A 14,931-nucleotide genomic window follows, 5' to 3' on the forward strand; every position below is an offset into this window, starting at 1 on the left:
TAACAGAAATAGCTTACCATGGGCAGTCTCATTTGAGTACAAGTTTGTGGGGAATAATGGACAGCTATTCTTGATAAGTAAAGCTGATCTTTGAATGACCATCAACATTAGTGTAGATGTATTATATATTCACATTGAGAAATAGTATAGTCCCCGTGGTAAATCAGGAAACTTCCCACAACATGTTTCGTGAAGATCAGGGACTAAGATTCATGGAAAAGATTCATGTTCTATAATCTTCTGAGACTTCTTTATGCCTAAGACTCCTTAGGTTGATAGTATCAACTGGCAAATCATCTCTTAAAATTAAGACCAAGAACAATTAAATTTAAATAGAAAGCCTCCAAACAAGCAAAGTTTTAAAAGTTCTTTCCCTGAAGGTTTTTTTTCTTCTGTATTTGGACTCAAGAATGAACTTCCTCCATATTTCCCATTTGCTAGAATCTTTCTCTTGCTCAAGTACAATATATTTCAGGAATATTTTCCCAATTATCACCCACCACCAAAAGTTGAAAGAAGAGTTTATCTTCTAAAATCCCTAATATTACCATTGAGTATTTAGTGCTTATTACTTTCTACTTGCAATTAGGTATGTCATATTCTTTTATCCAACTTATATTATAAGATCCTTGAGGGTAGTAACTGTAACTTTTTTCCCCATATTTTTTCTTAATGCCAACAAGTGACTGTGTTCATAATAGTAGACTGATAATTTTAATTGAATTAAATTGGTTGTGTATTGTGTCTCTGGCAACAAGTTGATTTTATTTGTGAGTTTTCATTGAAATGTTATGATGTGACATATTTGGCAGCAAAAAAAAAAATAAATTAAAAAAATAAAAAATAAAAACAATTGAGTAGATCATATGTAACAGATAATATACTTGAAAAAGTGGTAGTATCAAACAGGTGAATCTACCCATGAATTGATAGTCAGTCATATGTCAACTATGGCTTAGAGATCATATAACAGCTCATGTCTATAAATTCCCTACAAGCACCTGAGTACAAAACTGAAAATAAACTTATCTGAGCAGTTTGTGAAATTATTTGTATTAATTTAAGGTAATTTTAAGGTAATTAATTTAAGGTTAAGATATGTTAGAAATCAACTGTGCTGTAATACGCCTTAGTTGTTATTAAAATACACAACTAACGTGACTTTACCCCCTGCTGAAGACAGTAAAGCTAAGGTCCAAACTGGGATTAGAGACCCCACTATGCTTAGTCGTAAACCCAGGTAATTAAACAACAAAATTACTCACCAGAGAACTACGAGCCACTGCTTAAAACTCAAAGAACTTGGCGATGTTCTAGACCCTCCTAGAGGAGCCTGTTCTATAATGGATAAACCCCGATACACCTCACCCCTTCTTGCTTGACAGTCTATTTACCACCATCATCACCTCACCCCAATGATAGATAATATTGTTAGATAAACCTTGCCTTTCTCACAACTTTGTTAGCTTGAAGAACATCTTTGGAATCAGTCCAAAAATAAAGGCTGTCTTATAAAGTTTTATTAAGTGTTGGGGGCTTAAAAATGGTGAGGGTGGTATCTGAAGCTTTGGTATTAAAAGTGACTCCAAAACCTCACTAGACTTACTTCAAAACCAATCCCACAAGACCATCACTGAGGAAATAAATCATTACAGAAAAGGAGCTATATTCCTCATTTTTACCAGCAATAATTAACCAATAATTAAGTACAGAAGCCTGGGAATGCCAATTTCAGTCCTTCTTCCAGGAGAAGTGATGAATCATCCTCATAAATAGCCAGTCAATTTTCCTCCACATAGGAAGCAAACCAAGCCTAGGTGAATAAAACAGCATGGTTATCTAGAGAAAAAGACAAGAAAACAAACTATTACCAATACTTTGATCACTATCTGCCTTTGAATCTTGATAGAGAAAACCTAGGCCTTACTATTCAAGAGTCTTTGGAATATTTATTATTTTAATCCAGTGCCTGCAATCATCATCTTGGAAAGAAACCATTTTGATATGCAGTTTGATAACTGCCTAGTAAATGGTGCAGGCATAGTTATTGAAAACCCAGAAAAGAAAATTCTTGACACCAAAGATTTGCCACTGTGAAATGATTCGGCATCAGAACTGATATGATTTTTATCAATGTAAATGACATCAATTTATTATTTGTCTGTCATCTTTCTATTTTTATTTATCCCTTCATGATAATATGTGCCTATTGAGGAGATGTACAATCATAAATAGTCACGATAAATTAACTCCTCTAAATGAGTTGATTTTTTATAATTACAACAATATATACATTATAAATGGAAATTTATGCAAAATATATTACATATGTATGTATCAAGGATTATGAATCCTATTCCCTCCACAGTGTCCAACAAGTGGTAACAGGAAGAACTAGAGATGATGCTCTATCTTTCTAGATGAAATACTAAGAATTTTTAATACTACTTCCTGTTTGTCCTGAACAACATGGGCATGCAAGGAGGGCTAAGTATTTCTAATTGCCTAAATTCTGAAATTCAATAAAGGATACTGATGGGAATGAGGGATGCTTTTTTTTTTTTTTTATATATATATATTTTAAAATATTATCCCTTGTATTCATTTTTCCAAATTACCCCTCCTCCCTCTATTCCCTCCCCCCGACGACAGGCAATACCATACATTTTACATGTGTTACAATATAGTCTAAGTACAATACATGTGTGTGAATATCATTTTCTTGTTGCACAATAAACATTAGAATCCGAAGGTACATGCAACCTGGGCAGACAGATATTAGTGCTAACAATTTACATTCCCCTCCCAGTGTTTCTTCTCTGGGTGTATCTACCTCTGTCCATCATTGATCAACTGGAAGTGAGTTGGATCTTCTTTATGTTGAAGATTTCCACTTCCATCAGAATACATCCTCATACAGTATTGTTGTTGAAGTATACAGTGATCTTCTGGTTCTGCTCATTTCACTCAGCATCAGTTGATTTAAGTCTCTCCAACCCTCTCTGTATTCCTCCTGCTGGTCATTTCTTACAGAGCAATAATATTCCATAACCTTCATATACCACAATTTACCCAACCATTTTCCAACTGATGGACATCCATTCATCTTCCAGTTTCTAGCTACAACAAAAAGAGCTGCCACAAACATTTTGGCACATATATGTCTCTTTCCGCTCTTTAGTATTTCTTTGGGATATAATCCCAGTAGTAGCGCTGCTGGGTCAAAGGGTATGCACAGTTTGATAACTTTTTGGGCATAATTCCAGATTGCTCTCCAGAATGGCTGGATTCTTTCACAACTCCACCAGCAATGTATTAGTGTCCCAATTTCCCCACATCCCCTCCAACATTTGTCATTATTTGTTCCTGTCATCTTAGCCAATCTGACAGGTGTGTAGTGGTATCCCAGAGTGGTCTTAATTTGCATTTCTCTGATCAGTAGTGATTTGGAACACTCTTTCATGTGAGTGGATATAGTTTCAATTTCTTCCTCTGAGAATTGTCTGTTCATATCCTTTGACCATTTATCAATTGGAGAATGGTTCGGTTTCTTATAAATTAGGGTCAGTTCTCTATATATTTTGGAAATGAGACCTTTGTCAGAACCTTTGTTTTTAAAAATATTTTCCCAATTTGTTACTTCCCTTCTAATCTTGTTTGCATTAGTATTATTTGTACAGAAACTTTTTAGTTTGATGTAATCAAAATCTTCTATTTTGTGATCAATAATGATCTCTAGTTCTCCTCTGGTCATAAATTCCTTCCTCCTCCACAAGTCTGAGAGGTAGGTTATCCTCTGTTCCTCTAATCTATTTATTATCTCCCTCTTTATGCCTAAATCATGGACCCATTTTGATCTTATCTTGGTATATGGTGTTAAGTGTGGATCCATTTCTAATTTCTGCCATACTAATTTCCAGTTTTCCCAACAGTTTTTTCCGAATAATGAATTTTTATCCCTAATGTTGGAATCTTTGGGTTTGTCAAAGATTAGATTGCTATAGATGTACCCTTTTTTGTCCTTTGTATCTAATCTGTTCCACTGATCTACCGGTCTATTTCTTAGCCAATACCAAATGGTTTTGGTGACTGCTGCTATATAATATAGCTTTAGATCAGGTACACTTAGACCACCTTCCGGAATGAGGGATGCTTTGCTCAGGAGATGGGAAAAGCAGGAGATAAATGGCGATAACTAACAATATAAATCTTTATTTCCTGAAAGCAGATTTCTACTCAACTCTTGATTCTCTCACCTTCATATCCAATCTATTGTCAAGGCTGTCTACTTTACCTTCATAACATCTCTCATATATGTTCTTTTTTTCTCTCCTCTGATATTGCCACCATATTGATAAAAGCCTTCATGGCTGGAATATTGTAATAGTCTGCTGGTAAAGCTGCCTGCTACAAGTCTCTCCTACTTCAGTATAATTTTTGATTGCCTGATAAAGTAATTTTCCAAAAATTCAAGTCTAACCAAGCCACATTGCTATTTAATAATCTCCAGTGACTCCCTATTATCTCTAGATCAAATATAAAATCATTTGGCATTCATAGCCTTCACAAATTTCTAGTTTTCTCAGCTTTTTCTCTCTTACATCCTAGATACTTCATCCAGTGATGCTGATCAGCTTGCAGTTACTTCCACAAGATACTTCATCTTCTTTTTAAAAGAAGATGGTGCCTTATCCCTCATGCCTGCCTGAAATGTTATTCTTCATAACTACATCTTGGTTTCCTTTCTTTCCTTCAAGCCTCCACTAATATTCTATATTCTGTATGGAGTCTTTATTAATATCTTTAATTTTATTACCTTACCTCTGTTGGTTGTTTCTTATCTGTCTTGTGCAGAACTTGTCCTAAATAGTGTTTACATTTTGTCTCCAATTGGATTGTAAGCTCCTTGAAAGCAGAGACAATTGTTTATCTTATTGTGTCCCCTGTACTTAGCACAGTTTCTAGCACTCAATAGACATTTAAAGGTTTTTTGACTTAGTGAACGCAGTTCAGGAGTAAAGCAGTAACAGGATCTGAGAAGGGCTTATAAAAATGATGGTACAAAGGAAAAACTGACAGAATTTAGCAACAGACTGGATATAGAAAGTAAGAGAAAATAAAGACTCAAAGGTGATACCCAGAATGCAAGCCTCAGTGACTACAAGGATGGTTTCACCTTCAACAGTAATTAGAAATTTCAATGTCTTCTAATTTCAAAAATTAACTTAAGAATTCCATTTAAGATTTACATACTGACTTCCTAGTTTCCTCAGAGAAACCTCCATCTCTTTGTTTCTCAGGGGATATATCGCAGGGTTCCACAGAGGTGTGAAGATTTTGCAAAATACTTCAAGAAACTAGGTCACCAAAGTGAAGTGAACATGATGATGATAGTGGTAAGGCAATTAAATGTCAGCTCACTCAGGCTTAAATCCTAGTTTTATTCATTGCTGCCTGTAGAGTAGATAGAACTTTCAATCTTTAGGGTCTCATTTTTCTCACATAGAAAATAAGTGGGTTAAATTAGGTGACATCTAAAGTTTCTTATATTTTCATATTCAAAATTATCTTTGCAAATCATAATAGTCCCTTATTTTAGGTGTTAATGGTTTGGATATTTTTGTATTGTATTTTTTGGTTTGTTTATTGTTGGTTCTTTATTGTAATTCAAATCACAACTCTATCAAAAGTACGTTAGTGTGACATTTTCTCCAAAATTTCTCAAAATTTACAGTTTCATCTTTTATAATTTTTCACCTCATCTGTGAGGAAAGAGGTAGAACTTCAGAGTTGTTTTAATTTGCATTTATCTTACAATAAGTATTTTAGAGCAAGTGATTAATCATTTAAATTTGTTTTTTATACTATCTTCAAGTTGTTTGAACCCCCTATATATTTATGAATCACTTATATATTAGCATCAACTTATCAACTTCTTTTTAGTAGAGATATTAGTTGTGACAATTTCTCCACTAATTATCCTTTTCTTGATCTAGTTTCACTTATTTCATGCAAAAGTTGTTAAATTTTATATAATCCAAGTTGATGTTTCTCATCATGACTGTGTTTTATTTATTGAAGAATTCACTTCCCTACCACCTGTCTATAAAGTAATTCTTTACATTCTCTTCTATTTTATGTTCATTTTCCATATTTATCGTTTTATCTTTCTAGCTATATCTCATAGTGCTATACTCCATATTTCTGATAATACATGATAAATTTAGAAAGCTATGATAGTGTCAGGTTGTGAAGAACTTTGGATTTCACTTTACTTTAAAATTATAGGAAGTCACTATTTCCAAGTAGATAAGTGACATGACAAAGTCAAGGCATAAGAAAAACTATTGGCAGTAGTAAGACAAAAAAATATATATATAGTGGGAGAAGAATGTGAAGTTAAGACTTCCAAGAAGGACAACAAAATTTTACAAGTGAGTAAGAATGGCAAAGGATTATGCTGAGATGGTGGCAGTTGAAAAACAGATTTCAAGACAAGATTGAAATATGAGGGAGTCACTTCAATCTGTTTGTGTAACTTTCAGGGTGGAGCCAAGATGTCTGAGAAAAGTCAGGAGGCTGCTCAAGCTCTCCCAGTTTCCCTGGAAAGCCACAAGCCTCTGAATAGAGTCTGATGGAAAGCTCGGGGATAGACAGGAAAATCATCAAGAAAAGTCACTCCCACTGGGGTGAAAGGGTGTCTAGCCCAAGTCAGACAGACTCTGGGAAAGCCGGTGAGAGAGCTTTAATCACAGCATTTCAACCATTAAGACCCTCAGGCCTGGCTCAACAGAGGAGCACAGCAGCGGGGGCAGCCTCCCGTCCCAGCTCTGAAAGCAAACTCTGGGAACCCAGGCTGATTCCTGAATAGAGAAGGCAAAGCTCTTCCTGCAAACCCAAGAGTTCCCATTCTCAAAGTCAAGGCTTAGAGCTGCACAGGAAGCTTGAGACAGAATCCCCTTTCTTTACTCCAGGGGCAGAGCTCAACCATAAAAATAAAGAGGAAAAAATACAGGAAATTCTGAGTCATGTGAGGAACAAAAAGGTGGACTAATTATTTTTTCTATTTGTCATGACTTCTTAACTTCCCCCAAACAGAAATTATTAACTAAATATAATTATCTCTAGGGACACTCACAATCCAAAAGAAGGTAAAAATTAAAACAATGAACTGATAATTATTGACCTGTACTCAATCAGCACACTGAAGCAATGAAGCTGCTCTAACAGACTCAAAGACACAACATAGGCTTAAAACAAAAGCTGCTCAGATGGGCTCTCCCACCACTGCACTCTAAATAACTTTAAAATAATACCTCAAGACAAATTTTAGTGTGGCAGGGACAACAACAGAGTGAGAGAGAATCAATTACATGAAGAGGGAAGATGGAATAGAAAAAACACCAGCAGTGGATTTGAATGGTGGGGACAGAAGTGGTTGAAACTTTGGTGACAGTGAAAAGTACTTTTGGTTCAACAGGGAATAGAAATCAGCTTCATATAATTAAATACCCTGACAAATAGTATCATTTTGGGTTGCTAAGAAGGAGGGGAATCTGATAAGATTTATCTATTGCCATCTAATTAATCAGAGGCCCTTCCTGAGTAAAGAGAAATGTACACACCAAGAGAACAGTGACCACACTTCTTATGAAAAAAGTTGGAAATGAAGTAATTATAAGAAACTATTATAAATGAAATGGATATTTGGAAACATATAAACTGCCCAGACTAACAGAAAGGGAAATAAAATAATTAAACAAACATATCTTATGTCAAGAAATTGAAAAAAAATCATAAATGAACTTCCTAAGAAAAAAGTTCCCTAGACTAAAGGGATTTACAAGTGAATCTTACCAAAGCTTCAAGGAACATTTAATCCCAATACACTATAAATTATTTGAAAAAATAGATAAAGAAGGAGTCCCATTCTACCAGATTCCTTTTAAGACACAAATATGGCATTGATACTTAAGCTAGGAAGAGCAAAAACAGAGAAAGGAACTATAGACAAATTTCCCCAATAAAGAGTCATGAAAAAAATAAATAACAACAAGGAGATTAGAGCAATATATCACAAAGATTATATACTATGACCTACTGGGATTTATATCAGGAATACAGGAATTGCAATATTAGGAAAACTCCCAGCATAATTTACTATTTCAGCAGGAAAAACAATAAAAACCATCTCATTATTCCAATAGATAAAGAAAAAGAAAAAGACAAAATATAGCACTCGTTTTTATTAAAAACATTGGAAGGCATTGCAACCAATGGAATTATTTTTAAAATAATAAAAAGCAAGCATTATTTGTTACAGAAAGAAACTTGAAGCCTTCATAATAAAGTCATGAGTGAAGAAAGTATGCTAGTTATCACCAACATTATTCAAAATTTTACTAGAATATGACAAGGAAAAGAAAATAAAAGAATCAAAATACTCGATGAGAAAGCAAAGCTGTCTATCACTCTTTGCATCTGATATGATGGGAGACTTAGAAAACCCTAGAAAATCAATTTTAAAAATTATTTATTATGAGAAATTGTCCAGAAAAACTTCCGGGGGTGGAGCAAAGATGGCACATATAGGTCCCTTTCCCTCCTTTAAGATCTCTTTGGGATATAAGCCCAGTAGAAACACTGATGGATCAAAGGGTATTCACAGCTTGATAACTTTCTTGAGCATAGTTCCAAATTGCTCTCCAGAATGGTTGGATCTATTCACAATTCCACCAACAATGTGTTAGTGTTTCAGTTTCCCACATCCTCTTCAATATTTATCATAATCTTTTCCTGTCATCTTAGCCAATCTGACAGATGTGTAAAATTGTCTTAATTTGCATTTCTCTAGTCAAAAGTGATTTAGAGCACCTTTTCATATGACTGGAAATGGTTTTAATCTCTTCATCTGATAAGTGTCTATTAATATTTTGGACCATTTGTCAATTGGAAAATAGCTTGAATTCTTATAAATTTGAGTTAATTCTCTATATATTTTAGAAATGAAGCCTTTATCAGTACTCCTAAATGCAAAAATGTTTTCCCAATTTATTGCTTCCCCTCTAATCTTGTCTGTATTCATTTTATTTGCACAAAAACATTTTAATTTAATATAATCATTATTATCTATTTGGTGTTCAATAATGAGTTCCAGTTTTTCTTTGGTCACAAATTCTTCCTTCTCCACAGATCTGAGAGGTAAACTATCCCATGTTCTTCTAATTTGCTTATAATGTCATTCTTTATGTCTAAATCATGAACCCATTTCAACCAAATTTAAAGCAACTTTGAGATTGATTAAAATGAGAAGAAAAAAATAATGATAAATGTTGGAAGGGATTGAGAAAACAGGAACACTAATACATTATTGCTCGTAGTGTTCTGGTTGGTTTTCTGGAGGTCTCTGTTTCAGCCTTTGTTTCAGCAAAGTAATCACCATGAGATTCTTTATTGTCTACTTGTCTGGGGCTTTGGCTAGTTTTTTGGGGGCCCTTTAGACAGGTCTTGGTCTCAGTGGGGAAAGCAGGAGGCCAGCTTGGTGTGAGATGGAGTGAATATCTCTCCTTAGCTCCAGTCCTCTGTCTTCTCCCAGTCTGTCTCCAAGCCTCTCCTTCCTGCCACCAGGAGCCTGACTGAAGATGGAATGAATTTGCCTCTCAATTCCTCTGAGTCTGAACCAGTCTCTCCCAAAGTGCAGGAAGAAAGAGAGCCACCAGGAGTGTGATCAAAGATGGAATGTCTCTCTGAGTCCAAGGGCTTGTGCTCCAGCCTCTAGCCACAACAAAGGTGGGAAATGAAATGAATCTGTCTCTCAGTCCCACTCTGGCTGATTTTGTCCCAGTTTATATGCTGTATTCTAATTACATTATCACAGGTAATTTTTCAACATTGACCCTTGAAAAGCCTTCTGTTCCAACTTTTCCCCTCCTTCCCCCCACCCCTTCCCTTAGATGGCAGATAGTCCCATATATGTTAAATATGTTAAAGTATATGTTAAATACAATATGTGTATACATATTTATACATTTATCTTGTTGCACAGGAAAGATAGGATTTAGAAAGAAGGTAAAAATAACCTAGAAGAAAAAAGCAAAAATGCAAGCAAACAGTAACAGAAAGAGAGGAAATGTTATGTTGTGATCCATACTCATTTCCCAGTGTTCTTATTCTGGGTGTAGCTAGTTCTGTTCATTACAGATCAATTGGAACTGATTTCTATCATCTCATTGTTAAAGAGAGCCGCATGTGGCTTTTTTCAATGATGAGATGATTCAAACCAAATCCAATAGACTTATGATGAAGAGAGACATCAGAGATTATTCAGACCAATTCCAATAGAGTTATGATGAAGAAAGACATCTGTATCCAGAAAGAGGACCATGGGGACTGAATGTGGATCACAGCCTAGTATTTTCACTTTTTTGTTGTTGTTTGCTTGCTTGTTATCTTTCTCATTCTTTTTCCTTTTTGATTTGATTTTTCTTGTACAGAATGATAATTGTGGAAATATGTATAGAAGAATTGTACATGTTTAACATAAAAATTAAATAAAATTTAATATAATCAAAAATTTCCATTGTATATCCAATAATGCTCTCAATCTTTTCTTTTGGTCCATAGACTTAACAATATTTTCCACGCCCTTCAATTTATCTATGGCATCAAGCTTTATGTCTAACTAATTTATCTATTTTGACCTTATTTTAGAATATGGTGTGAGGTGTTAGTAAGGTACTGAAGCAGATTTGAAAAGACAAGAACCATTATCCACTTGACAACTATTTAAAAGATATAAACAGGCATTTTTAGTAGAAAGCAAAGCTGTAAGTCACATTAAAGACTTAGTTACCCTGATTAAGAAAATGATCTAAGAAAATTCCAAAGAACACTTGATTAAGATGTCATCTACCTCCAAAGAGAGAAGTCATAATTTTTTGAATGTAGATAAAACATTTTTTAAATTTTTTATTCTTAAATTTCTGGGGTTTTTTGGGGGGAAGGAAAGAGAATTTTTTTAACATAACTAATATAGAAATATACTTGATATGACTTCATAGATATAATAAAAATCTAAGTCCTTTTCTTTTCAAGGAAAGGGGAGAAAGCTGAGAGTAAAGAAAAGAATTTGAAATTCAATATAGATTCAATATAGATTCAATATTGAAAATCAATATAGAATTCAATATAGATACACTGAAAGCATCTTTGAAGCAACTGCATTAGAAGATAGGATAAGAAGAATAATATATATATTTTCCCATTTCCACATACTTTTAAAGTTTGTTTTATTTTTTTTTCTTGAAAACTTTTCCTGCTATGTACTTTAAAGATTATGCATATTTAATAATTTGGCATTATTAAATATTTTCAAATATTTTTGGACTATACACAGGAGTATGCTAGAACCAACTAAAATCAGTTTGCAGCAACTGATTTTTAAATCATCATTGTGAGCACTTACACATCTGAAATCAGAAAATGCTACCAGTCAGGGCTTTATTTATTGTTTTGTTGATTGTTTAGATTTAAGAAAGTGATGGGAAAAATGAAAATGAAACCTAAAATTGTGCTATATGTATGTTGTAGCTGCCTTATTGTTGTTAATCTGGTTGTTAAGCATTTACCCACATAATCCTGATTATACATTACTTTTATTTTAATCTTAATTTTTTTCTGCTCATTAAAATGATATAAAATGAACATTTCTCTATTCAAAAAATGAATTTAAAAGGACTTCATATGAAATTTTTCTTTGGTTTTATGGTTTAAACCAAAGCATGGTATTACTAGGTCAGAAGATCTGGATAAAAGTTCAGTACTTACTGGGTAATAGTTCCAAATTCATCTATAGGCTGATTAGATCACCCAACATATACACCAGTTGTGCATTGGTGTGTCTCCTGTCATGGCCACCCCAATAATTGCCATTTTCTTTGTTTGTTATCTTTCCAAACTTTCTGGATGTAAAGGAGAACCTCAAAGTTAATTGATTTAGCATATTATTTTTATGGACCTGGACCACTTTATGTTTGTTGATTGTATACCTTTCTTATTTTGAGAAATGCTTGTTTATATTATTTGATCCTTTATCTTTTGGAGAATAGCTTTTTTTTTTCTTTTTATTTGAACTAATTTCTTATATAGTTTAAAAATCAGCAGTTCAAAGATTTTTCACCTCAAAATATCCAATTTCCATTTGATTATACCCACATTATTTTTTAGGTGTAAATTCTTATGTGCAAGAATTCTGTCTGTAATGATTCTTCAGTTCAAATACAAACTAAATTATCATGTTTACTAAATTATCAAGAGCCTTATGGGAGATGTATTTGTTTTATTTTGTTTTTAACAATGCAAATTCTTCTCTATGATTTAATTAAATTTTCTCAAGTAACAAATATCTTTAATCAATCTATTATGCTTTCTATTCCCCTTTCCAAATTTAGCATTAAAAATCAATAAATAAGTCCCTCAATTCATATGTACCTTTCTAGATGAAATCCTAAGTACTTTTAGTATCACTTTCTGTTTGTCCTGAGAAACATGGGTGTGGAAGGATGATTATCTCTGATTGCCTAAATTCTTAGATTCAACAAAGATGTGAGTGAGGGATACTTTGCCCAAGGGATGGGAAAAAGGGAGAAGATTAATTGTGTTTACTGACAAGATAAGCCTATATTTCCTGGAAGAAGATTCTTACTCAACTCCTTATTCTCTCATCCTCATATCCAATTTGTGATCCACTTTATCTTCATTTCATTTTTCACATATGATCTTTTCTTTCCTCTGATATTGCCACCATTTTGGTACAAGCCTTCATGACATAGTACTTGGAATATTGCAATGGCCTGCTGGTGGAGTTACATGCCACAAATCTCCTACTCCATTTTATCTTCCACTCAACTGCCAGTGATCTTCCTAAAGTTCAAGCCATCCTGCTGCTCAGTAATCTCCAGTGACTCCTTATCATCTCTAATGCCAGAATATTCAAAAATTTACATCTTGACCCTTCTCCATCTTTCTAGTCTTCTTACACTTTTTATCTCTCACATTCTAGATATTTGATCCAGTGGTACCAGACTCCTTGCAGTCTTAAATAAGATACTTCATCTTCTAGTTTGGGGCATTTTTCCTGCCTGACCCCTCATGCCTGTCTGAAATGTTCTTCATCTATGCTTCTTGGTCTCCTTGCTTTTCTCCTCAGCAAATATTCTCCTTTTATATGGAGCCTTTATTAACCCTTTTAATTCTACTACCTTCCCTGTGTTGGTTATTTATGATTTGTCTTGTCTAGAAATTATAAATGGTTGTTTACATATTGTCTCCCAATTAAATTGCAAATTCTTTGAAAGCAGAGACTGTTGTTTACCTTTTCATCTCCAATGTTTAGCATAGTGCCTGGCATTCAATAGACACTTAAATGTTTATTGATTGAATGATTATTACAACATTTCAGGAGTTAAGTGACATGGACCTATACCAGAGTTGTGACAGGATTTGAAAAGAGGATTTATAAAAATGTCACAAAGGAAAAATTTTTGACAGGATTAAACATAAAATTGGAAATAGAGAGTAAAAGAGAATAAGGGTTTAAGATTGATACCTGCATTATTACAAGCCTCTGTGACTGAAAGATTGTTTTTTTTTCTCCACATTAATTGGAGTCTAATAATAAAAAAAGATAAATCTAAGAATTCCTCTTCAAATTCATGTACTGACTTCCCAGTTTCTTCAGAGCAATTTTCATGTCTTTGTTTCTCAGAGTATATATGGCAGGGTTCAACAGAGGTGTAAAGATTGTGTAAAATACTGCAAGAAATTTATCCACTGAGGTTATGTTGAGTGGCCACAGATAGATAAAGATACAAGGTCCAAAGAATATCATCACAACCATGATGTGCGCAGAACAGGTGGATAATGCCTTGGCTGCTCCATCCACAGAGTGATGACACACAGTGAGTAGGATGTGGGTATAAGAGATCAGCAAAAGAAAGAAGCAAATCAAGGCAAGGATTCCACTATCAACATTTACCATTAGTCCTAGCATATAAGTATCCATGCATGCAAGCTCAATTACCAGGGGGAGGTCACAAAAAAAGCTGTTCATCTCTCTAGGGCCACAGAAGGGCAAATCTATGACCATAGCCAGTTGACTCACTGAATGCACAAACCCAATAGTCCATGAGATCACTACAAGTCCAATGCATTTTTGCTGGCTCATAATGGTTGTGTAGTAAAGTGGCTTGCATATGGCCACATAGCGATCATAAGCCATGACCACAAGGAGCACCATCTCACCCCCTCCAACAAAATGACCAAACAAGATCTGACACATGCAGCCCCCAAAGGTGATAGTCTTGCTTTCTCTAAGAAAGTCCATAATCATCTTTGGTGTCGTGACTGAGGAAAGCCATACATCAACAAAAGAGAGATTGGCCAACAAGAAGTACATGGGGGAGTGGAGATTAGGATCACTGATGACTGAGAGAATAATCAGGATGTTGCCTAAAATGATGATCAAGTAAAGCATAGAAAACAATAAAAACAAGAAGACCTGCAGCTCACCAGAGTCACAAAGCCCCAAAAGTACAAATTCTGATACCACAGAATTATTTCCTTTATCCATTCGGTCCAATATTTACTAGAAAGTTTCCTGGAAATAAGAAAAATACTGTTTAGTTTGGTGAAATGAAAAATAAAAAGAGAGCTTAATTTTCAATCTTTGCCTCTCAAATGAATCTCTCTCCATATAAATAAATTAATACCAAGGTAACCTGTTAAAAATATCCCTCCATCTAGATCAGTGTTCTATCATCCTTACAGACACATCAAAAAGGAGGAAAAAGAAGAATAAGGGAGGTATCAAATGATATGAAGAGATGAAGACGAACAGGAAGTAGAGGTAATAAAAGAAAGACAAAAATAAAG

The 14,931-nt window shown here is 34.2% G+C and overlaps 1 protein-coding gene across 1 annotated transcript; it reads right to left on the reverse strand.

The window, feature by feature from the left end:
* Positions 1-13,690: 13,690 nt before the first annotated feature.
* On the reverse strand, positions 13,691-14,632 carry LOC141553430 (olfactory receptor 4K14-like). Its single transcript, XM_074285095.1, has one exon. The coding sequence runs from the start codon at positions 14,627-14,629 to the stop codon at positions 13,691-13,693; it is 939 nt and encodes a 312-aa protein (XP_074141196.1). The 5' UTR covers positions 14,630-14,632.
* Between the last annotated feature and the right edge of the window lie 299 nt (positions 14,633-14,931).

The sequence above is a fragment of the Sminthopsis crassicaudata genome, chromosome 2 (assembly GCF_048593235.1).
Source record: "Sminthopsis crassicaudata isolate SCR6 chromosome 2, ASM4859323v1, whole genome shotgun sequence".
Lineage (NCBI taxonomy): Eukaryota > Metazoa > Chordata > Mammalia > Dasyuromorphia > Dasyuridae > Sminthopsis > Sminthopsis crassicaudata.

Bases quoted from the DNA above. Each gene is read 5' to 3' on its own strand.
- LOC141553430 (XM_074285095.1), bottom strand. From the start codon at position 14,629: ATGGATAAAGGAAATAATTCTGTGGTATCAGAATTTGTACTTTTGGGG.